General features: G+C 36.0%; 1 protein-coding gene across 1 annotated transcript in view; it reads left to right on the plus strand.

Moving 5' to 3' along the window:
* adamts6 (ADAM metallopeptidase with thrombospondin type 1 motif, 6) overlaps positions 1-27,416 on the plus strand; it is a 217,357-nt gene that overhangs the window by 168,331 nt on the left and 21,610 nt on the right. The window contains exons 20-23 of the mRNA XM_061966341.1: positions 89-227; positions 10,381-10,510; positions 21,285-21,489; positions 21,553-21,729. Of these exons, the coding sequence (XP_061822325.1) occupies positions 89-227; positions 10,381-10,510; positions 21,285-21,489; positions 21,553-21,729 (651 nt within the window). The remainder of the gene's footprint in view (positions 1-88; positions 228-10,380; positions 10,511-21,284; positions 21,490-21,552; positions 21,730-27,416) is intronic.

The following is a 27,416-nucleotide window of genomic DNA, read 5'->3' on the forward strand; positions in this document are numbered from 1 at the left end:
TTTTTGTTATTAAATAAACACTTCCGATAGCGATAAAGTGGGAAGATGTAGTGGATTATCTTTGCTAATTGGACGTCCGCCCTTGCAGATCCTCCTCCAGGAACAGAACCAGGGCATCCACTACAAGTTCAACGTTCCCATCCAGCGTACGGGCAGTGGCGACAACGAGGTGGGCTTCTCCTGGTTCCACCTGCCCTGGTCCCAGTGCTCTACCACGTGTGCCGGAGGTAAGACCGCTTCGGCATCTCGGAAACCTCAAAGCACAGGTGTCAAACTCCACAGAGTTCCATGTGGCCCGCGAAAGCCCTGGAAATAATAGGCGTGAATAAAGCGTGTTATCTTCTTAACTTAACATATTCATTCTTTCAATATTTTAAAGTTTGACAATTCGAACATGTTTACACAAAGTGCACCCCGCAGCATATTTTTGGGTAACAAAAGAACAGTAAGAATGTATAAAAAAACAAAAAAAAGAGCCACATTTTTTGATGCAATGAGGGGAAAAAAAAGTGACAATTTGATAACTCAGGGGTGTCTGTCAGGTTCAAACACTGATGACATTTATTAAACAGATAAGAAGCAAGGAATCATGCAGAGACAGGAGTTCCATTTGGCTCAATGAGGAGAGACGTATTGGGCTGTACACTCAGTTACAGTTCCAACCTACGCCCTCAGGCACAGCCCACGTGCTCCTCTATTTATTCGGGAGGTCCCTGGGTACATCACTTAATACTATTCGTGATTTGTGTTAATAAAGATGTGAAAAAGTGCATTTTTTATTAGCATTTTTATTAGGTTGTGTATCAGCAACATAGTAACACAACACTCTTTCTTTGCTGTAATTTTGAAAACGTTCAGACTGCGGGGTAGCATGTCCAATTGGGATTTTTGGTGACGTGACCCGGATGAGAGTTAGGTTCAGCGTGTCCTAGAGGCCAGCCAGTAGGGATGTATATATCGTTACGATTTTATCGATATTCCTCCTCGATCGGTACTCTAATCAGTACTGTATGTGATAGCTCTGCGGGGTAGGATGTCCAATTGGGATTTTTGGTGCCGTGACCTGGATAAGATTGAGGTTTAGGGGGAGTGAGTGAAACGGAGGCCAGCATATTTTTGGGTAACAAAAGAACAGTAAGAATGTATAAAAAACAACAAAAAAAAGAGCCACATTTTTTGATGCAATGAGGGGGAAAAAAAGTGACAATTTGATAACTCAGGGGTGTCTGTCAGGTTCAAACACTGATGACATTTATTAAACAGATAAGAAGCAAGGAATCATGCAGAGACAAGAGTTCCATTTGGCTCAATGAGGAGAGACGTATTGGGCTGTACACTCAGTTACAGTTCCAACCTACGCCCTCAGGCACAGCCCACGTGCTCCTCTATTTATTCGGGAGGTCCCTGGGTACATCACTTAATACTATTTGTGATTTGTGTTAATAAAGATGTGAAAAAGTGCATTTTTTATTAGCATTTTTATTAGGTTGTGTATCAGCAACATAGTAACACAACACTCTTTCTTTGCTGTAATTTTGAAAACGTTCAGACTGCGGGGTAGCATGTCCAATTGGGATTTTTGGTGCCGTGACCCGGATGAGAGTTAGGTTCAGCGTGTCCTAGAGGCCAGCCAGTAGGGATGTATATATCGTTACGATTTTATCGATATTCCTCCTCGATCGGTACTCTAATCAGTACTGTATGTGATCGCTCTGTGGGGTAGGATGTCCAATTGGGATTTTTGGTGCCGTGACCTGGATAAGATTGAGGTTTAGGGGGAGTGAGTGAAACGGAGGCCAGCATATTTTTGGGTAACAAAAGAACAGTAAGAATGTATAAAAAAACAAAAAAAAGAGCCACATTTTTTGATGCAATGAGGGAAAAAAAAGTGACAATTTGATAACTCAGGGGTGTCTGTCAGGTTCAAACACTGATGACATTTATTAAACAGATAAGAAGCAAGGAATCATGCAGAGACAAGAGTTCCATTTGGCTCAATGAGGAGAGACGTATTGGGCTGTACACTCAGTTACAGTTCCAACCTACACCCTCAGGCACAGCCCACGTGCTCCTCTATTTATTCGGGAGGTCCCTGGGTACATCACTTAATACTATTTGTGATTTGTGTTAATAAAGATGTGAAAAAGTGCATTTTTTATTAGCATTTTTATTAGGTTGTGTATCAGCAACATAGTAACACAACACTCTTTCTTTGCTGTAATTTTGAAAACGTTCAGACTGCGGGGTAGCATGTCCAATTGGGATTTTTGGTGACGTGACCCGGATGAGAGTTAGGTTCAGCATGTCCTAGAGGCCAGCCAGTAGGGATGTATATATCGTTACGATTTTATCGATATTCCTCCTCGATCGGTACTCTAATCAGTACTGTATGTGATCGCTCTGCGGGGTAGGATGTCCAATTGGGATTTTTGGTGCCGTGACCTGGATAAGATTGAGGTTTAGGGGGAGTGAGTGAAACGGAGGCCAGCATATTTTTGGGTAACAAAAGAACAGTAAGAATGTATAAAAAAAACAAAGAAAAGAGCCACATTTTTTGATGCAATGAGGGAAAAAAAAGTGACAATTTGATAACTCAGGGGTGTCTGTCAGGTTCAAACACTGATGACATTTATTAAACAGATAAGAAGCAAGGAATCATGCAGAGACAAGAGTTCCATTTGGCTCAATGAGGAGAGACGTATTGGGCTGTACACTCAGTTACAGTTCCAACCTACGCCCTCAGGCACAGCCCACGTGCTCCTCTATTTATTCGGGAGGTCCCTGGGTACATCACTGAGGCTGCTTCTGAAGGAAGGGGTTGTCATTTCAGCAGCCCCAGTTAGACACAATATATGATTATTCATGAAATGCAAATGTGCTGACACTCGTGATATCGCCCTGTCTCTGCTTTGTCTGCGTCACGGTACTCGATGTTCGCCCTTGGCAGTCAGCAGGTCTGGACACAAACACTGATAAGAGACGACTCGCAATCCAAGATTGCGAGTTGTGCCTTTGCACGGATAGAAAAGTACAACTTCCGCACAATTGATAATAACTACAGCGACGGCCTTTAAGCATAAGAGTTGTGTGATAACTTACACATAATCAATCAATCAATCAATCTTTATTTATATAGCCCTAAATCACAAGTGTCTTAAAGGGCTGCACAAGCCACAACGACATCCTCGGTACAAAGCCCACATACGGGCAAGGAAAAACTCACCCCAGTGGGACGTCGATGTGAATGACTATGAGAAACCTTGGAGAGGACCGCATATGTGGGTAACCCCCCCCCCCTCTAGGGGAGACCGAAAGCAATGGATGTCGAGTGGGTCTGACATAATATTGTGAGAGTCCAGTCCATAGTGGATCCAACATAATAGTAAGAGTCCAGTCCATAGTGGGGCCAGCAGGACACCATCCCGAGCGGAGACGGGTCAGCAGCGCAGAGATGTTCCCAGCCGATGCACAGGCGAGCGGTCCACCCCGGGTCCCGACTCTGGACAGCCAGCACTTCATCCATGGCCACCGGACCTGTGCCCCCCCCCCTCAAGGAAAAGGGGAGCAGAGGAGAAAAGAAAAGAAACGGCAGATCAACTGGTCTAACAGGGGGGCTATTTAAAGGCTAGAGTATACAAATGAGTTTTAAGATGGGACTTAAATGCTTCTACTGAGGTAGCATCTCTAATTGTTACCGGGAGGGCATTCCATAGTACTGGAGCCCGACTAATAATTATAATAATTATTCTAACAGTGTCCAAACTTTTTCCACCAAGGGTCATAAACTGAAAAGTCAAAGTATTTTACAAAAAAAATAATTCATATTTAAGGATCAGCTTTGTGCTGCCTGACCAGGGTTTTTAGAAAATCTACAGAGACTCCTCCCACCCCCAACAAGGACTGTTTTTGCTGCTGGACTCTAGAAAGAGGTTCCGCAGCCTCCGTAGCAGAACCTCCAGGTTCTGTAACAGCTTCTTCCCTCAGGCCTTAAGACTCTTGAACACATTAAAATAATCCCCTCAATTCCCCCCAAAAATGGATGAAGTGGCTGGAATATAAAGACAATATAACATACATCCATAAACCTGGATGCAAATGCAAAAGTGCAATATATTTATCTGTACAGTAACCTATTTTTTTTTATATCTGCACCTTATTGCTCTTTTATCCTACACTACCATGAGCTAATGTAACCACATTCCGTTCTTATCTGTACTGTAAAGTTCAAATTTGAATGACAACAAAAAAGAAGTCCAGTCTAGTCTAGTGTGACAATTATTATTAATTAATTTCAGGGTTTTTTTTCTACATTTTTGCAGTTTTTTCACACCTGTAACAATTACTTTGTCACCTATAAAACAAAACTGACACTAAGTTGTGTCTTTAAATACTAATGTAGTATTTATTTTTACAGAATAAAAATATATTAAAATGGGCCCCGCATACTCTGACTTTTTAGTAGGTGGCCCTCGGTGAAGAAGTTTGGACACCCCTATATTAACATACCGTATTTTCCGCACTATAAGGCGCACCGGATTATTAGCCGCACCTTCAATGAATGGCATATTTCATAACTTTGTCCACCAATAAGCCGCCCCGGACTATAAGCCGCGCCTACGCTGCGCTAAAGGGAATGTCAAAAAAACAGTCAGATAGGTCAGTCAAACTTTAATAATATATTGAAAACCAGCGTTCTAACAACTCTGTCCCAAAATGTACGCAAATGTGCAATCACAAACATAGTAAAATTCAAAATAGTGCAGAGCAATAGCAACATAATGTTGCTCGAACGTTAATGTCACAACACACAAAATAAACATAGCGCTCACTTTCTGAAGTTATTCTTCATTCGTAAATCCTTCGAATTCTTCGTCTTCGGTGTCCGAATTGAAAAGTTGGGCAAATGTGGGATCCAAAATGGCCGGTTCCGTCTCGTCGAAGTCATCGGAGTCAGTGTCACTGTTGTCCAGCAGTTCTGTGAATCCTGCCTTCCGGAAAGCTCGGACCACAGTTGTGACCGAAATATCTGCCCAGGCATTTACGATCCACTGGCAGATGTTGGCGTATGTCGTCCGGCGCTGTCTCCCTGTCTTAGTGAAGGTGTGTTCGCCTTCGGTCATCCATTGTTCCCACGCCGTTCGCAGTCGTGATTTGAATGCCCTGTTGACACCAATATCCAGCGGTTGGAGTTCTTTGGTTAATCCACCCGGAATGACGGCGAGTGTTGTATTTATGTGCTTCACTTGTTTTTTGACACCATCTGTGATGTGGGCGCGCATGGAGTCGTATATCAACATGGACGGAGCTGCGTGAAAAAAGCCACCCGGCCTCTTCGCGTAAACTTCCCTTAACCACTCGCTCATCTTTTCTTCATCCATCCATCCCTTCGAGTTAGCTTTTATGATGACGCCGGCTGGAAAGGTCTCTTTTGGCAAGGTCTTCCTTTTGAATATCACCATGGGTGGAAGTTTCTGGCCATTAGCATGGCAAGCTAGAACCACAGTGAAGGACGACTTCTCATTCCCTGTGGTGCGAATATTCACCGTACGTGCTCCCGTTGTATCCACAGTGCGGTTCACAGGAATATCAAAAGTCAGTGGAACCTCGTCCATGTTGATAATGTGCTCTGGCCGGATCTTTTTTTCAGCTATCTTGTTTTTACAATATGCACGGAAAGTAGCCAGCTTTTCTTTAAAGTCGTTAGGCAGTTGCTGTGAAATAGTGGTCCGTGTGCGGATGGAGAGATTGCGTCTTTTCATGAACCGGAAACACCAAGAAGCACCACCTTTAAAATCATCCAGGTGAAGTTCGCTTGCTAGCTTTGTTGCCTTCATTCGAATAGTGATGGTGCTGACACTTCTGCTTGCTGCTCTCTGCTCAACAACCCACTGTTCCAGTTTGTCCTCCAACAGTTGCCATCTTGCTTTGTTCCCTCGGAAACTCTGTTTTGTCTTCTTTACCTGGCGCAGGTCATCTTCTTGCTTCCTCCACCTACGCACCATTGATTCATTTATGTTATATTCTCTTGCTGCTGCTCTATTTCCGTGTTCTTCGGCATGACTTATTGCCTTAAGTTTAAATTCTGCGTTATAAGCGTGTCGCTTAGTAGGAGCCATTTTGTGGTCTGGTCTTTACAGATGTAAACACACAAAGGAAATGAAACGAAAATCCGCGCGCTTCTTCTTCTTCCGGGGGCGGGTGGTTGCTTACAGTAGAAGAAGAAGCGCTTCCTGTTCTATGGGGGCGGGTGCTTACCTTGGCGGTTGCTTGCGTAGAAGAAGAAGCGCTTCCTGTTCTACCGGGAAAAAAGATGGCGGCTGTTTACCTAAGTTGCGAGATCGAAACTTTATGAAAATGAATCTTAATATTTATCCATATATAAAGCGCACCGGGTTAAAAGCCGCACTGTCAGCTTTTGAGTAAATTTGTGGTTTTTAGGTGCGGCTAATGGTGCGGAAAATACGGTACTTTCCAAACATTTTATTTAGAATAAATATTTTGTTCTTCTGACTTAAAAGCATGTACATTATCCATCAATTTGTACTTAAAAAATATATGTATGTACCGCATTTTTCGGAGTATAAGTCGCTCTGGAGTATAAGTCGCACCGGCCGAAAATGCATAACAAAGAAGGGAAAAAATATATATAAGTCGCACTGGAGTATAAGTCGCATTTTGGGGGGAAATGTATTTGATAAAAACCAACAGCAAGAATAGACATTTGAAAGGCAATTTAAAATAAATAAAGAATAGTGAACAACAGGCTGAATAAGTGTACGTTATATGAGGCATAAATAACCAACTGGTATGTTAACGTAACATATTATGGTAAGAGTCATTCAAATAACTATAACATATAGAACATGCTATACGTTTACCAAACAATCTAATCGCTAAATCCCATGAAATCTTATACGTCTAGTCTCTTACGTGAATGACATCAATAATATTATAATGTGTTCATCATTTCACACATAAGTCGCTCCTGAGTATAAGTCTCACCCCCGGCCAAACTATGAAAAAACTGCCATTTATAGTCCGAAAAATACGGTATATATGTATTTACATGTATATATATTTGTGTATATATATGTATGCACATGTATATACTGTATATTTGTATATATATGAATGTGCGTGTATAAATATTTGTATGTATGTATATATGTATGCATTAATGTTTATATGTGTATGTGTGTACATGTATGTATGAAAGTATATATATGTGTGTGTGTGTGTGTATGTATATATATATATATATATGTCTTAATAAGGTTATCCAAAAAATAGTGCTCGATACCGTAGTAGAGCGCAATATATGTATGTGTGGGAAAAAAATCACAAGACTATTTCATCTCTACAGGCCTGTTTCATGAGGGGGGGTTCCCTCAATCATCAGGAGATGATTGAGGGAACCCCCCCTCATGAAACAGGCCTGTAGAGATGAAATAGTCTTGTGATTTTTTTCCCACACATACATATATATATATATATATATATATATATATATATATATATATGTATATATATGTATGTACATGTTGATTTGCATATATATGTATGTGCATGTATGAATATTTGTATGTATATATGTATGCATTAATGTTCATATGTGTATATGTATATATGTAGGAAAGTATATATATGTATGTAAGTATATATATGTATATATATGTGTGTGTGTGTATATATATATATATATGATATATATACATATATATGTATATATATATATACATATATATGTATATATATGTATGTACGTGTATAAATATTTGTATGTATATATGTATGCATTAATGTTTATATGTGTATATGTATATATGTATGAAAGTATATATATATGTATGTAAGTATATATATATGGAGTGAAGTGAATTATATTTATATAGCGCTTTTCTCTAGTGACTCAAAGCGCTTTACATAGTGAAACCCAATATCTAAGTTACATTTAAACTAGTGTGGGTGGCACTGGGAGCAGGTGGGTAAAGTGTCTTGCCCAAGGACACAATAGCAGTGACTAGGATGGCGGAAGCGGGGATCGAACCTGCAACCCTCAAGTTGCTGGCACGGCCGCTCTACCAACCGAGCTATACCGCATATATATATATATATATATATATATATATATATATATATATATATATATATATATATATATATATATATATATATATATATATATATATATATATATATATATATATATGTATGTGTGGGAAAAAATCACAAGACTATTTCATCTCTACAGGCCTGTTTCATGAGGGGGGGTACCCTCAATCGTCAGGAGATTTTAATGGGAGCATTCACATACCATGGTTTATATAGGGCACAGAGTGGGTGGGTACAGGCTGGCCTAGGGGCGTGGTGATTGGCTCATGTGTTACCTAGGAGGTGTTTCCGTCTGTGGCGGCATGCTGTTACAATTTCGCTGCGCTTGTTGAGGGATGACAGGTCTGGACGGTAAATAATAAACAGTTTCTCTTTCAAGCATAGGTTGCATCTTTTATTACCACTATTGTAAGGTGTGCTGGATGCAAGAATTTGCCATGTTATTGAATATTCAACATTATTGTCTTTGAGGTCCCAAATGTGTTTGCTGAGTTCTGTGGTATTTCGCAGGTTTTTGTTCCTGAAAGAAGCCTTGTGATTGTTCCATCTGGTTTTGAATTCTCCCTCGGTTAATCCTACATATGTGTCGGATGTGTTAATGTCCTTGCGTATTACCTTAGATTGGTAGACAACTGATGTTTGTAAGCACCCCCCGTTGAGAGGGCAATCAGGTTTCTTTCGACAATTACATCCTTTGTTGGTTTTGGAGTCGTTCTGTCTGAGGGCCGACGGCTCATTTGCAATTGTTTTGTTGTGGTTTGAGATGATTTGTCGTATATTGTTCATGCAGCTGTAGCTCAATTTAATGTTGTTCTTGTTGAATACTTTTCTTAGGATGTTGTCTTTGGGAAAGTGTTTGTCAATCAGATTGAGGAATTTGTGTCCAATGTTCGTTGAGACGTTTTTGCTGTATGGGGGGTTGTACCAGATGATGTTGTTTCGTTTTCTGTTCTTTTTTGGCTGGTTTCCTGGCGTGGGTTCATAGGTGAGGGTGAAATTGTATCCGCTTTCATCAAGGGCTTTTTGGTACGGGGGGGTTGCTTGGTCAAATTCAGCTTTGCTAGATGACAGCATCGATAGCCTTTTATTGATTCCGGTAGGTATTCTTTTCGTGGTGGTGGGTGGGTGGTTGCTGTCATGGTGCACGTATTGGAGTGTTGTGTTGGGTTTCGTGAATGGTTGGTAGCTGTTATTGCTCAGGTTGAAAGTGACGTCAAGGAAGTATATATATATATATATATATATATATATATATATATATATATATATATATATATATATATATATATATATATATATATATATATATATATATATATATGTATATATATATATATATGTATATATATATATATGTATATATATATATATATATATATGTATATATATGTATATATCCGTATGTATATATGTATATATATGTATGTATATATGTATATGTATATATGTACTGTATGTATATATATAAGTATGTATATATATATACATATATATATAATGTGTGTATGTATATACATATATATACTGTATATATGTATGTCCATATATATATATATATATATATATATATATATATATATATATATATATATATATATATACATACATACACATATATGGACATGCATACATATATGTATGTATGTATGTATGTATATATATGTATGTATGTATGTATATATATATATATATATATATATATATATATATATATATATATATATATATATATATATATATTGAAATGCATAGGGAATTGTCTAATAATATCATGTGATCAGACATTATAAATCATATATATGTTTATTGTTACAAGCGGCCTTTGGAGAACATCAATGTGGCCCTCCATGAAAAGGACTTTGACACTCCTAGCCAAGTTGTTTTTTTACATTTTTATTTGACTGTTTACCCCAAATATTACGTGAATGCGGAGCTGCTTTGTGTGAATGAGCAGCTCCATGTCGACTCCAACAAACGTCAAAACACTCAACCGCAGCCAACGCCGTCCGCCGCCTCAAGAATGAAGGAAACCAAACCTTTTAGGTTGTCGCGTAACCGGAGCTCCTCCACGGCCCTCCGAGGATGTGAGGGATTTCCAAGCGCCAAGTTGAAGTGCGCACTCGGGAAGGGGATCCACTTGGAGAAGATTGCCACTACGCTTCCAGATCTGCTTACCAGAGTCACGCATTAGCGGCTGTGGTGGAACGCCACCTGCCAGAGGAGCAGGAATGTGCCGTGACGTAACGAACCCTTCTTTCCGTCTTTCAGGCTCCCAGAAGCAGGAGGTGGTGTGCAAGAGGCTGGACGACAACTCCCTGGTCCAGAACAGCTACTGCGACCCGGAAGGAAAACCTCCAGAGAACCAGCGCGACTGCAACGCTGAGCCGTGTACTCCAGAGTACGTAACCCCACACACGTCATCATCCAAGTCTCACCTGTCCACCATTACCTGGCCTGAGCCGTGTCCTCCAGAGTACAGGTAAAAGCCAGTAAATTAGAATATTTTGAAAAACTTGATTTATTTCAGTAATTGCATTCAAAAGGTGTAACTTGTACATTATATTTATTCATTGCACACAGACTGATGCATTCAAATGTTTATTTCATTTAGTTTTGATGATTTGAAGTGGCAACAAATGAAAATCCAAAATTCCGTGTGTCACAAAATTAGAATATTACTTAAGGCTAATACAAAAAAGGGATTTTTAGAAATGTTGGCCAACTGAAAAGTATGAAAATGACAAATATGAGCATGTACAATACTCAATACTTGGTTGGAGCTCCTTTTGCCTCAATTACTGCGTTAATGCGGCGTGGCATGGAGTCGATGAGTTTCTGGCACTGCTCAGGTGTTATGAGAGCCCAGGTTGCTCTGATAGTGGCCTTCAACTCTTCTGCGTTTTTGGGTCTGGCATTCTGCATCTTCCTTTTCACAATACCCCACAGATTTTCTATGGGGCTAAGGTCAGGGGAGTTGGCGGGCCAATTTAGAACAGAAATACCATGGTCCGTAAACCAGGCACGGGTAGATTTTGCGCTGTGTGCAGGCGCCAAGTCCTGTTGGAACTTGAAATCTCCATCTCCATAGAGCAGGTCAGCAGCAGGAAGCATGAAGTGCTCTAAAACTTGCTGGTAGACGGCTGCGTTGACCCTGGATCTCAGGAAACAGAGTGGACCGACACCAGCAGATGACATGGCACCCCAAACCATCACTGATGGTGGAAATTTTACACTAGACTTCAGGCAACGTGGATCCTGTGCCTCTCCTGTCTTCCTCCAGACTCTGGGACCTCGATTTCCAAAGGAAATGCAAAATTTGCATGGTTGGGTGATGGTTTGGGGTGCCACGTCATCTGCTGGTGTCGGTCCACTCTGTTTCCTGAGATCCAGGGTCAACGCAGCCGTCTACCAGCAAGTTTTAGAGCACTTCATGCTTCCTGCTGCTGACCTGCTCTATGGAGATGGAGATTTCAAGTTCCAACAGAACTTGGCGCCTGCACACAGCGCAAAATCTACCCGTGCCTGGTTTACGGACCATGGTATTTCTGTTCTAAATTGGCCCGCCAACTCCCCTGACCTTAGCCCCATAGAAAATCTGTGGGGTATTGTGAAAAGGAAGATGCAGAATGCCAGACCCAAAAACGCAGAAGAGTTGAAGGCCACTATCAGAGCAACCTGGGCTCTCATAACACCTGAACAGTGCCAGAAAGTCATCGACTCCATGCCACGCCGCATTAACGCAGTAATTGAGGCAAAAGGAGCTCCAACCAAGTATTGAGTATTGTACATGCTCATATTTTTCATTTTCATACTTTTCAGTTGGCCAACATTTCTAAAAATCCCTTTTTTGTATTAGCCTTAAGTAATATTCTAATTTTGTGACACACGGAATTTTGGATTTTCATTTGTTGCCACTTCAAATCATCAAAATTAAATGAAATAAACATTTGAATGCATCAGTCTGTGTGCAATGAATAAATATAATGTACAAGTTACACCTTTTGAATGCAATTACTGAAATAAATCAAGTTTTTCCAAAATATTCTAATTTACTGGCTTTTACCTGTACATAACCCCACACATGTCATCATCCAAGTCTCACCTGTCCACCACTACCTGGCCTACATGCTGGAGTCCAGAACCTTTAAAAGTGCCGGAATTTGGTTTGAAAATGCAGAAAAGACCATAGGGAAAAAAAACAAAGCATTCTTATTTTTTGGCGGTAACTAAATATACAAAATGGTTTGATTTTCCTTTTATATTTCATACAACAAAAAGGGAAGAACAGACCAAAACATGTTATTTTATTTGCAGACACCGGAAGTAAAAGTGGAGATATTTACTACAGTCCCTGTGGCTCCGACTATGAATGATTGTAGACATGGCAGAACCAGGACTGACTTTAGGCTTGTCCCCATACCAATATTTTGGTACCAGTACCAATGACAGTTTAAAAACAAAACAAACAAAAAACTTCACATTTTTGGGGACCCAAAAGGGCCCCACTCATAAAAGTGTTAAAAATAAGTCATATTTCTTTTACTTTCAATTCTTAAGTCTTTTGATCAACTTCAGATCAATTATGTTTTTATGATTATTATTTTTTTCCTTGTTTTATGCCCTCAAAGAAATGTGTTTTTTTTTATGGCAAACACACAAAATATGCCATGTTTCCCCCAGAATTAGAGCCTTAATAGCGACTTGATTTTGATTTTTTTTTTTTTTTTTAATTGACAGTTTAAAAAAAAATCCCACTAAAATTCTTGGGGACCCAAAAGGGCCCCACTCATAAAAGTGTAAAAAACTAAGTCATATTTATTTTACTTTCAATTCTTAAGTCTTTTGATCAACTTCAGATCAATTATATGTTTATATATATATATATATATATATATATATATATATATATATATATATATATATATATATATATATATATATATATATATATATATATATATATATATATATATATATATATATTCCTTGTTTTATGCCCTTTTTGTCAAATAACTTCCCCAGAATTAGAGCCTTAATAGCTCAATAATTCATAACATTGATTTTGATTTTTTTTTAAATGACAGTTTAAAAAAAAAATCACACTAAAATTCTTGGGGACCCAAAAGGGCCCCACTCATAAAAGTGTAAAAAACTAAGTCATATTTATTTTACTTTCAATTCTTAAGTCTTTTGATCAACTTCAGATCAATTATATGTTTATATATATATATATATATATATATATATATATATATATATATATATATATATATATATATTCCTTGTTTTATGCCTTTTTTGTCAAATAACTTCCCCAGAATTAGAGCCTTAATAGCTCAATAATTCATAACATTGATTTTGATTTTTTTTTAAATGACAGTTAAAAAAAAAAAATCACACTAAAATTCTTGGGGACCCAAAAGGGCCCCACTCATAAAAGTGTAAAAAACTAAGTCATATTTATTTTACTTTCAATTCTTAAGTCTTTTGATCAACTTCAGATCAATTATATGTTTATATATATATATATATATATATATATATATATATATATATATATATATATATATATATATATATATATATATATATATATATATTCCTTGTTTTATGCCCTTTTTGTCAAATAACTTCCCCAGAATTAGAGCCTTAATAGCTCAATAATTCATAACATTGATTTTGATTTTTTTTTAAATGACAGTTTAAAAAAAAAATCACACTAAAATTCTTGGGGACCCAAAAGGGCCCCACTCATAAAAGTGTAAAAAACTAAGTCATATTTATTTTACTTTCAATTCTTAAGTCTTTTGATCAACTTCAGATCAATTATATGTTTATATATATATATATATATATATATATATATATATATATATATATATATATATATATATATATATATATATATATATTTTCCTTGTTTTATGCCCTTTTTGTCAAATAACTTCCCCAGAATTAGAGCCTTAATAGCTCAATAATTCATAACATTGATTTTGATTTTTTTTTAAATGACAGTTTAAAAAAAAAATCACACTAAAATTCTTGGGGACCCAAAAGGGCCCCACTCATAAAAGTGTAAAAAACTAAGTCATATTTATTTTACTTTCAATTCTTAAGTCTTTTGATCAACTTCATGATCAATTATATGTTTATATATATATATATATATATATATATATATATATATATATATATATATATATATATATATATATATATATATATATATATTCCTTGTTTTATGCCTTTTTTGTCAAATAACTTCCCCAGAATTAGAGCCTTAATAGCTCAATAATTCATAACATTGATTTTGATTTTTTTTTAAATGACAGTTTAAAAAAAAAAATCACACTAAAATTCTTGGGGACCCAAAAGGGCCCCACTCATAAAAGTGTAAAAAACTAAGTCATATTTATTTTACTTTCAATTCTTAAGTCTTTTGATCAACTTCAGATCAATTATATGTTTTTATATATATATATATATATATATATATATATATATTCCTTGTTTTATGCCCTTTTTGTCAAATAACTTCCCCAGAATTAGAGCCTTAATAGCTCAATAATTCATAACATTGATTTTGATTTTTTTTTAAATGACAGTTTAAAAAAAAATCACACTAAAATTCTTGGGGACCCAAAAGGGCCCCACTCATAAAAGTGTAAAAAACTAAGTCATATTTATTTTACTTTCAATTCTTAAGTCTTTTGATCAACTTCAGATCAATTATATGTTTATATATATATATATATATATATATATATATATATATATATATATACATATATATATATATATATATATATATATATTCCTTGTTTTATGCCCTTTTTGTCAAATAACTTCCCAGAATTAGAGCCTTAATAGCTCAATAATTCATAACATTGATTTTGATTTTTTTTTAAATGACAGTTTAAAAAAAAAAATCACACTAAAATTCTTGGGGACCCAAAAGGGCCCCACTCATAAAAGTGTAAAAAACTAAGTCATATTTATTTTACTTTCAATTCTTAAGTCTTTTGATCAACTTCAGATCAATTATATGTTTATATATATATATATATATATATATATATATATATATATATATATATATATATATATATATATATATATATATATATATATATATATATATATATATATTTATTTTCCTTGTTTTATGCCCTTTTTGTCAAATAACTTCCCCAGAATTAGAGCCTTAATAGCTCAATAATTCATAACATTGATTTTGATTTTTTTTTAAATGACAGTTTAAAAAAAAAAATCCCACTAAAATTCTTGGGGACCCAAAAGGGCCCCACTCATAAAAGTGTAAAAAACTAAGTCATATTTATTTTACTTTCAATTCTTAAGTCTTTTGATCAACTTCAGATCAATTATATGTTTATATATATATATATATATATATATATATATATATATATATATATATATATATATATATATATATATATATATATATATATATATATATATATATATATATATATATATATTCCTTGTTTTATGCCCTTTTTGTCAAATAACTTCCCCAGAATTAGAGCCTTAATAGCTCAATAATTCATAACATTGATTTAGAATTTTTTTTTAAATGACAGTTTAAAAAAAATCACACTAAAATTATTGGGGACCCCCACTCATAAAAGTGTTAAAAATAAGACATACTTTTTTTTTTTTGTATTATTTTTATTTTTAATTCTTAAGTCTAGATCAACCTCAGCTCAATTATTGTTTTTATTATTTTTTTCATGTTTTTTTTCCGTTTGTTATATGCCCTTTTTGTAAAAAAAAAAAAAAAAAAAGTTTTTTAATGGTAAACAAAAATTATGCAATGTTTTCCCCAGAAAAACATTGAATAGAGCTTTAAATAGGGCAATTATTCATAACATTGATTTTGATTCATTATTTATTAGTGTTTTTAATTGGCAATTTAAAAAAAAAATCTGCTAACATTCATAAGTGTTAAAATAAAACATACATTTAAAAAAAAAATGTTTACTTTCAATTCTTAAGTCTAGATCAACCTCAGGTTAATTATACGTTTGTTTGTTTGTTTTTATATTTATTTTTTTGTTTGTTGTATGCCCTTTTTGTCAATAAAACTTAAATTTTTTGTGGAAAACACACAAAAAATGTTTTCCCCAGAAAAAAATTAATAGAGCCTTGAATAGGTCAACAATTCATAACATTGATTTTCATTCATTGTTTATTTTTTTAATGACAGTTTAAAAAAAAATCCCACTAAAATTCTTGGGGAGCCAAAAGGGCCCCACTCATAAAAGTGTTAAAAATAAGACATCATTTTTTTTAAAATTATTATTATTTATTTTTTTAGTTCTTAAGTCTAAATCAACCTCAGCTCAATTATGTTTTTATAATTTTTTCATGTTTTTTTTTGGTTTGTTTGTTGTATGCCCTTTTAGTAAAAGAAAAACAGTTTTTTAACGGTAAACACAAAATATGCAATGTTTTCCCCCCAGAAAAAAATTGAATAGAGCTTTAAATAGGTCAATTATTCATAACATTGATTTTGATTCATTATTAGGGCCCGCAATGGCCCATTGTAAAAGGACTCCCACAGGGAGTCCTTATGCAATGGGACATAAGGACCTATTGAATTTCTAATGTTTTTTATTATTATTTATTCTTTTTTCTTCCGCCGCCACATAAAACTGTAATTTGACCCACTTAACATGCTTCAAAACTCACCATATTTGACCCACTCATCAGGACCTGCGAAAATTACCTTCTTTTACAAAAAAACAACCAAAATACTCAAAATTGCGCTCTAGCGCCCCCTAGGAAAAAAAAAACTTGACTGCTTATATCTCCCACTAGGAAGATCGGAGACACATGAAACAAAAACCTTTATGTAGGTCTGACTCAGACCTAGTTTTCATAACTGTATATCATCGGGCAGAAATCTACAGGAAGTTGGCTATTCCCCCTTCAAGACAAAAAAGTACTAAAAACAGTCACTTTTGCCTCTTTGAGCTGCAATTTGACCCCCTTAACATGCTTCAAAACTCACCGAACTGAACGCACACATCAGGACTAGCAAAAACTGTGATCTAATAAAAAAACATAACCCCAAATTCAAAAATTGCGCTCTACAGCAATTTTTGAATAAAACGGACAAAAAACTGCTCCTCGGAAGAAAGAAATTACAAAACTGCTTGTAACTCCCACTGGGAAGGTCGGAGAGACATGAAACAAAAACCTCAATGTAGGTCTCACTTAGACCTACATTTCATAAATTGACAACCCCCAGCAAAAATCTACAGGAAGTTTGCTATTCCCCCTTCAAAACAATTTTTTTTTTTTAAACCGGTCACCTTCCTTCAAAAACGAACTCCTCTGAGCGCGTTTGTCGTTTCGCCTTCAAACTAACACAGGAGAGATTTAACCCTTGTGATTACAATGACAGTTGCGCTTTTTTTCTAACTGCTCCGGTTTTGATTTTATGACCCTTCAAAGACCCGCTGCGCTGATGCTGCTGCGCTGCTGTTTTTTTTAAGATGGCTGCTTAAAAGCAGGAAGCACCAACGTGCCCACACAATGCAGACAAGGTAGGTACACTAGACAAAAGTCTTGGGACACTTCAGACTAAAAGTAGACAAAAGTATTGGGACACTTAGGACTAGCACCTGCCAAATACGCGGGCCCGAACAACGCTGCTTGCAGCTTTAATTTATTAGTGTTTTTAATTGACAGTTTAAAAAAAAATCCGCTAAAATTCATAAGTGTTCAAATAAAACATACATTTAAAAAAATATACTTTTACTGTCTAGATCAACCTCGGGTTAATTATATATATATGTATATATATATATATGTATATATATATGTCTTAATAAGGTTATCCAAAAAATAGTGCTCGATACCGTAGTAGAGCGCAATATATGTATGTGTGGGGAAAAAAATCACAAGACTATTTCATCTCTACAGGCCTGTTTCATGAGGGGGGGTACCCTCAATCATCAGGAGGTTTTAATGGGAGCGTTCGCATACCATGGTTTATATAGGGCACAGAGTGGGTGGGTACAGGCTGGCCTAGGGGCGTGGTGATTGGCTCATGTGTTACCTAGGAGGTGTTTCCGTCTATGGCGGCATGTTGTTACAATTTCGCTGCGCTTGTTGAGGGATGACAGGTCTGGACGGTAAATAATAAAAAGTTTCTCTTTCAAGCATAGGTTGCATCTTTTATTACCACTATTGTAAGGTGTGCTGGATGCAAGAATTTGCCATGTTATTGAATATTCAACATTATTGTCTTTGAGGTCCCAAATGTGTTTGCTGAGTTCTGTGGTATTTCGCAGGTTTTTGTTCCTGAAAGAAGCCTTGTGATTGTTCCATCTGGTTTTGAATTCTCCCTCGGTTAATCCTACATATGTGTCGGATGTGTTAATGTCCTTGCGTATTACCTTAGATTGGTAGACAACTGATGTTTGTAAGCACCCCCCGTTGAGGGGGCAATCAGGTTTCTTTCGACAGTTACATCCTTTGTTGGTTTTGGAGTCGCTCTGTCTGGGGGTCGACGGCTCATTTGCAATTGTTTTGTTGTGGTTTGAGATGATTTGTCGTATATTGTTCATGCAGCTGTAGCTCAATTTAATGTTGTTCTTGTTGAATACTTTTCTTAGGGTGTTGTCTTTGGGAAAGTGTTTGTCAATCGGATTGAGGAATTTGTGTCCAATGTTCGTTGAGACGTTTTTGCTGTATGGGGGGTTGTACCAGATGATGCCGTTTCGTTTTCTGTTCTTTTTTGGCTGGTTTCCTGGCGTGGGTTCATAGGTGAGGGTGAAATTGTATCCGCTTTCATAACATATATATATATATATATATATATATGTTTGTTTGTTTTTTTTGTTTGTTTGTTGTATGCCCTTTTTGTCAATAAAACTTTAGGTTTTTTTTGGAAAACACACAAAAAATGTGATGTTTTCCCCAGAAAAAATGTAATACAGCCTTGAATTTAAAAAAAAAAAATTTAAATGACAGTTTAAAAAAAACCCCACTAAAAGTGATAAAAATAAGACGTACAATTTTTTTTAAAATTATTTTTATTTTCAATTCTTAAGTCTAGATCAACTCCAAATATCGGTCCCCTTGACTACTAATTATCAGCATCGGCCCTGTAAAAACGTTATCGGTCCATCTCTGGTTCAAACATGGTGAAAAAGTCCCTCTTGCACAACGATACGATAATGAAAGCCTCGAAGCTGAAAGAATATCATCCGTGCTCTAATTCTCCACCGAAGGCGCGAAAAAGCCAGACAACAAAACATCTCGTAAAAGCGAGGCGTGATGTCTGCTCGTAAAAACAAAAAGTGTTTGGAGGAAAATAATAAAGCCGAGTGATTTATAATGCAAAGTATTTTCTCGCGCTCGCCCGCTGCCAACAATAAGAGCTGCGGATAGCGACCACCTGTGTTTGATTCTCTTGGCGGCGTGCGCGGTGGTGGTGGGGAGGTACACGTGTGCAGGTGCATGGCGGCCAAACGCACACGCTCGCTTCAATCAGTGTTACGGCTTTTTTCCCTCCATCTGGATTCACTCGCAGTGTCGTGTTTTGTCTGCACACACACACACACACACACACACACACACACACACTGGAGGATGAGGCTCACGTCGCTTTTACAGGCAGATGTTTGAACACGTCGTTAACGCGTGTCGGATGATGTCATAACGAGCATTTTGAGTCCAAGGTATTATTTTCTTAATTGCTGCATCGTCATGGCGACAGACCATGTCGACCCAGGTTCCCCACAAGTAGCGATTAGTCCAGCAAACGATATTTCAGAACAAAGCGGACGCCGATGACATGAAGATAGAATCCGAATAAACGTACCGTATTTTCCGGACTATAAGGCGCTGTCAGGTTCAAACCCCCAAACTATCCATTAAACGAGACAAGAAACAAGGAATCAAGCAGAGACAGAGTTGGATTTTGCTCATGAGGAGAGACGTATTGGGCTGCTAAGCTAGCATGCTAACAGGTACCATTTGTTAAGTAACAAAATATATGACCCTGAGGTGTATACCTCCAAAATTAGCACAAAAAAGCTAGCATGCTAACAGGTATCATTCTTCAAGTAACTAAATATTTGACCTTGAGATGTATTCCTACAAAATTAGCACAAAAAAGCTAGCATGCTAACAGGTATCATTCTTCAAGTAACTAAATATTTGACGCTGAGGTGTATACACTGAATTTTTATACACACTTTTTTACACTCAATTTTTCTAAACTGGTTTTTTTTTACACTGAATTTTTCTGCACTGATTTTTTTTACTCTGAATTTTTTTCTGCTGAATTTTTATACACTTAGTTTTTTACACTGAAATTTTTCTGCACTGAATTTTGATACACATTTTTTCACACTGAATTTTTCTGCACTGAATTAATTTTTACACTGAATTTTTCTGCACTGATTTTTTTACACTGATTTTTTATACACACTTTTTTACACTGAATTTTTCTGCACTGATTTTTTTTTTACACTGAATTTTTCTGCACTGATTTTTTTTTACGCTGAATTTTTATACACTCAGTTTTTTACACTGAATTTTTCTGCATTGAATTTTTTTTACACTGAATTTTTCTGCACTGACTTTTTTTTACACTGAATTTTTATACACACTTTTTTACACTAAATTTTTCTAAACTGGTTTTTTTTTTACACTGAATTTTTCTGCACTGATTTTTTTTACTCTGAATTTTTTTCTGCTGAATTTTTATACACTTAGTTTTTTACACTGAAATTTTTCTGCACTGAATTTTTTTACACTGAATTTTGATACACATTTTTTCACACTGAATTTTTCTGCACTGAATTAATTTTTACACTGAATTTTTCTGCACTGATTTTTTTTACGCTGAATTTTTATAAACTCAGTTTTTTACACTGAATTTTTCTGCACTGAATTTTTTTACACTGAATTTTTATACACATTTGTTTTTATACTGAATTTTTTTCACTAAATTTTTCTGCGCTGAATTTTTTTACAGAGAAATTTTATACACTCATTCTTTTACACTGAATTTTCTGCACTGGATTTTTTCACGCTGAATATTTTTACACTCATTTTTTTACATTAAATCTTTCTGCACTGAATTTTTCTACACTGCAAATATGCAACTGACGTGGTCCCGCCCCCAGGTGGTTTATCGGCGACTGGTCGGAGTGCGCCAAGACGTGCGACGGCGGCACACGGACCAGGACGGTCCTCTGCATCAGGAAGATGGGCCCCGCAGAGGAGGAGACCCTGGAGGACACCCACTGCCTGACCCACAGACCCATGGAACAGGAAGCGTGCAACAACCAGTCCTGTCCGCCCAAGTGGGTCACTCTGGACTGGTCCGAGGTAAGAGTCTCAAGTCCGGTACTCTGGTTCCCCACTCCTGACCTCCTTCTGGTGTGTCCCCAGTGCACGCCCAAGTGCGGGCCGGGCTTCAAGCACCGCATCGCCTTGTGCAAGAGCAGCAACCTGACCAAGACCTTCCCCCCCGCCCACTGTCCCAGCCACAACAAGCCGCCGGTTCGAATCCGCTGCAGCCTGGGCCGCTGTCCTCCTCCGCGCTGGATCCCTGGCGAATGGGGACAGGTACGACAAAACATGGCCGGATATCGTCCGTGTGTCGGTAGCATGCTAACAGGTATCATTCTTCAAGTAACTAAATAGTTGACCTTGAGGTGTATTCCTACAAAATTAGCACGAATAAGCTAGCATGCTAACAGGTAGCATTTGTTAAGTAACAAAATATTTGACGTTGTGGCGTATTCCTACAAAATTAGCACAAACAAAGCTAGCATGCTAACAGGTATCATTCTTCAAGTAACTAAATATTTGACGTTGAGGTGTATTCCTACAAAATTAGCACAAACAAAGCTAGCATGCTAACAGGTATCATTCTTCAAGTAACTAAATATTTGACCTTGAGGTGTATACCTACAAAATTAGCACAAAAAAGCTAGCATGCTAACAGGTATCATTCTTCAAGTAACAAAATATTTGACGTTGAAGTGTATATTTACAAAATTAGCACAAAAAAGCTAACATGCTAACAGATATCATTCTTCAAGTAACTAAATATTTGACGTTGAGGTGTATACCTCCAAAATTAGCACAAACAAAGCTAGCATGCTAACAGGTATCATTCTTCAAGTAACTAAATATTTGACGTTGAAGTGTATACCTGCCAAATTAGCACAAAAAAGCTAGCATGCTAACAGGTACCATTTGTTAAGTAACAAAATATATGACCCTGAGGTGTATACCTCCAAAATTAGCACAAAAAAGCTAGCATGCTTACAGGTAGCATTCGTTAAGTAACTAAATATTTGACGTTGAAGTGTATACCTCCAAAATTAGCACAAAAAAGCTAGTATGCTAACAGGTATCATTCTTCAAGTAACAAAATATTTGACTCTGAGGTGTATACCTCCAAAATTAGCACAAAAAAGCTAGCATGCTAACAGGTATCATTCTTCAAGTAACTAAATATTTGACCTTGAGGTGTATTCCTACAAAATTAGCACAAATAAGCTAGCATGCTAACAGGTAGCATTTGTTAAGTAACAAAATATTTGACGTTGTGGCGTATTCCTACAAAATTAGCACAAACAAAGCTAGCATGCTAACAGGTATCATTCTTCAAGTAATAAAATATTAGAAGCTGAGGTGTATTCCTACAAAATTAGCACAAAAGAGCTAGCATGCTAACAGGTATCATTTTTCAAGTAACTAAATATTTGACCTTGAGGTGTATTCCTACAAAATTAGCACAAAAAAGCTAGCATGCTAACAGGTATCATTCTTCAAGTAACTAAACATTTGACGCTGAGGTGTATACTTCCAAAATTAGCACAAACAAAGCTCGCATGCTAACATGAATCATTCTTCAAGTAACTAAATATTAGACGTTGAAGTGTATATTTACAAAATTAGCACAAAAAAGCTAACATGCTAACAGGTATCATTTTTCAAGTACTAAATATTTGACCTTGAGGTGTATTCCTACAAAATTAGCACAAAAAAGCTAGCATGCTAACAGGTATCATTCTTCAAGTAACTAAATATTTGACCTTGAGGTGTATTCCTACAAAATTAGCACAAATAAGCTAGCATGCTAACAGGTAGCATTTGTTAAGTAACAAAATATTTGACGTTGTGGCGTATTCCTACAAAATTAGCACAAACAAAGCTAGTATGCTAACAGGTATCATTTTTCAAGTAACTAAATATTTGACCTTGAGGTGTATTCCTACAAAATTAGCACAAAAAAGCTAGCATGCTAACAGGTATCATTTTTCAAGTACTAAATATTTGACCTTGAGGTGTATTCCTACAAAATTGGCACAAAAGAGCTAGCATGCTAACAGGTATCATTTTTCAAGTAACTAAATATTTGACCTTGAGGTGTATTCCTACAAAATTAGCACAAATAAGCTAGCATGCTAACAGGTAGCATTTGTTAAGTAACAAAATATTTGACGTTGAGGTGTCTTCCTACAAAATTAGCACAAACAAACCTAGCATGCTAACAGGTATCATTCTTCAAGTAACTAAATATTTGACGTTGAGGTGTCTTCCTACAAAATTAGCACAAACAAAGCTAGCATGCTAACAGGTATCATTCTTCAAGTAACTAAATATTTGACGTTGAGGTGTATACCTCCAAAATTAGCACAAACAAAGCTAGCATGCTAACAGATATCATTCTTCAAGTAACAAAATATTTGACGTTGAGGTGTATACCTCCAAAATTAGCACAAACAAAGCTAGTATGCTAACAGGTATCATTCTTCAAGTAACAAAATATTTGACTTTGAGGTGTATACCTACAAAATTAGCACCGAAAAGCTAGCATGCTAATAGGTATCATTCTTCAAGTAACAAAATATTTGACTTTGAGGTGTCTTCCTACAAAATGAGCACTGAAAAGCTAGCATGCTAACAGGTACCATTTGTTAAGTAACAAAATATATGACCCTGAGGTGTATACCTACAAAATTAGCACCGAAAAGCTAGCATGCTAACAGGTACCATTTGTTAAGTAACAAAATATATGACCTTGAGGTGTATACCTCCAAAATTAGCACAAACAAAGCTAGCATGCTAACAGGTATCATTCTTCAAGTAACAAAATATTTGACTTTGAGGTGTATACCTACAAAATTAGCACCGAAAAGCTAGCATGCTAACAGGTACCATTTGTTAAGTAACAAAATATATGACCCTGAGGTGTATACCTACAAAATTAGCACAAAAAAGCTAGCATGCTAACAGGTATCATTCTTCAAGTAACTAAATATTTGACGTTGAGGTGTCTTCCTACAAAATTAGCACAAACAAAGCTAGCATGCTAGCAGGTATCATTCTTCAAGTAACTAAATATTTGACCTTGAGGTGTATACCTACAAAATTAGCACAAAAAAGCTAGCATGCTAACAGGTATCATTCTTCAAGTAACTAAATATTTGACGTTGAAGTGTATATTTACAAAATTAGCACAAAAAAGCTAACATGCTAACAGATATCATTCTTCAAGTAACTAAATATTTGACGTTGAAGTGTATATTTACAAAATTAGCACAAAAAAGCTAACATGCTAACAGATATCATTCTTCAAGTAACTAAATATTTGACGTTGAGGTGTATACCTCCAAAATTAGCACAAACAAAGCTAGCATGCTAACAGGTATCATTCTTCAAGTAACTAAACATTTGACGCTGAGGTGTATACTTCCAAAATTAGCACAAACAAAGCTAGCATGCTAGCAGGTATCATTCTTCAAGTAACTAAATATTTGACCTTGAGGTGTATTCCTACAAAATTAGCACAAATAAGCTAGCATGCTAACAGGTAGCATTTGTTAAGTAACAAAATATTTGACGTTGTGGCGTATTCCTACAAAATTAGCACAAACAAAGCTAGTATGCTAACAGGTATCATTTTTCAAGTAACTAAATATTTGACCTTGAGGTGTATTCCTACAAAATTAGCACAAAAAAGCTAGCATGCTAACAGGTATCATTTTTCAAGTACTAAATATTTGACCTTGAGGTGTATTCCTACAAAATTGGCACAAAAGAGCTAGCATGCTAACAGGTATCATTTTTCAAGTAACTAAATATTTGACCTTGAGGTGGATTCCTACAAAATTAGCACAAATAAGCTAGCATGCTAACAGGTAGCATTTGTTAAGTAACAAAATATTTGACGTTGAGGTGTCTTCCTACAAAATTAGCACAAACAAACCTAGCATGCTAACAGGTATCATTCTTCAAGTAACTAAATATTTGACGTTGAGGTGTCTTCCTACAAAATTAGCACAAACAAAGCTAGCATGCTAACAGGTATCATTCTTCAAGTAACTAAATATTTGACGTTGAGGTGTATACCTCCAAAATTAGCACAAACAAAGCTAGCATGCTAACAGATATCATTCTTCAAGTAACAAAATATTTGACGTTGAGGTGTATACCTCCAAAATTAGCACAAACAAAGCTAGTATGCTAACAGGTATCATTCTTCAAGTAACAAAATATTTGACTTTGAGGTGTATACCTACAAAATTAGCACCGAAAAGCTAGCATGCTAATAGGTATCATTCTTCAAGTAATAAAATATTTGACTTTGAGGTGTCTTCCTACAAAATGAGCACTGAAAAGCTAGCATGCTAACAGGTACCATTTGTTAAGTAACAAAATATATGACCCTGAGGTGTATACCTACAAAATTAGCACCGAAAAGCTAGCATGCTAACAGGTACCATTTGTTAAGTAACAAATTATATGACCTTGAGGTGTATACCTCCAAAATTAGCACAAACAAAGCTAGCATGCTAACAGGTATCATTCTTCAAGTAACAAAATATTTGACTTTGAGGTGTATACCTACAAAATTAGCACCGAAAAGCTAGCATGCTAACAGGTACCATTTGTTAAGTAACAAAATATATGACCCTGAGGTGTATACCTCCAAAATTAGCACAAAAAAGCTAGCATGCTAACAGGTATCATTCTTCAAGTAACTAAATATTTGACGTTGAGGTGTCTTCCTACAAAATTAGCACAAACAAAGCTAGCATGCTAGCAGGTATCATTCTTCAAGTAACTAAATATTTGACCTTGAGGTGTATACCTACAAAATTAGCACAAAAAAGCTAGCATGCTAACAGGTATCATTCTTCAAGTAACTAAATATTTGACGTTGAAGTGTATATTTACAAAATTAGCACAAAAAAGCTAACATGCTAACAGATATCATTCTTCAAGTAACTAAATATTTGACGTTGAGGTGTATACCTCCAAAATTAGCACAAACAAAGCTAGCATGCTAACAGGTATCATTCTTCAAGTAACAAAATATTTGACTTTGAGGTGTATACCTACAAAATTAGCACCGAAAAGCTAGCATGCTAACAGGTACCATTTGTTAAGTAACAAAATATATGACCCTGAGGTGTATACCTCCAAAATTAGCACAAAAAAGCTAGCATGCTAACAGGTATCATTCTTCAAGTAACTAAATATTTGACCTTGAGATGTATTCCTACAAAATTAGCACAAAAAAGCTAGCATGCTAACAGGTATCATTCATCTTGTTTGGTTTTTTGGCCACAATAATTCATGAAGTTAAAGCTCGATTGAACCATGCGGACACGTTTGTTCCCGGTTACTTCCTGCCTTAGAGACTTTGTATGTGTAAGCAAAATGCAACTATAATGATTTGATGCTTGTTTATGTTGACAAACAGCTATAATGATTTGATGCTTGTTTATGTTGACAAACAGCTATAATGATTTGATGCTTGTTTATGTTGACAAGCAGCTATAATGATTTGATGCTTGTTTATGTTGACAAGCAGCTATAATGATTTGATGCTTGTTTATGTTGACAAACAGCTATAATGATTTGATGCTTGTTTATGTTGACAAGCAGCTATAATGATTTGATGCTTGTTTATGTTGACAAACAGCTATAATGATTTGATGCTTGTTTATGTTGACAAACAGCTATAATGATTTGATGCTTGTTTATGTTGACAAACAGCTATAATGATTTGATGCTTGTTTATGTTGACAAGCAGCTATAATGATTTGATGCTTGTTTATGTTGACAAGCAGCTATAATGATTTGATGCTTGTTTATGTTGACAAGCAGCTATAATGATTTGATGCTTGTTTATGTTGACAAACAGCTATAATGATTTGATGCTTGTTTATGTTGACAAGCAGCTATAATTATTTGATGCTTGTTTATGTTGACAAACAGCTATAATGATT

Source organism: Nerophis lumbriciformis, linkage group LG11 (genome assembly GCF_033978685.3).
Source record: "Nerophis lumbriciformis linkage group LG11, RoL_Nlum_v2.1, whole genome shotgun sequence".
Lineage (NCBI taxonomy): Eukaryota > Metazoa > Chordata > Actinopteri > Syngnathiformes > Syngnathidae > Nerophis > Nerophis lumbriciformis.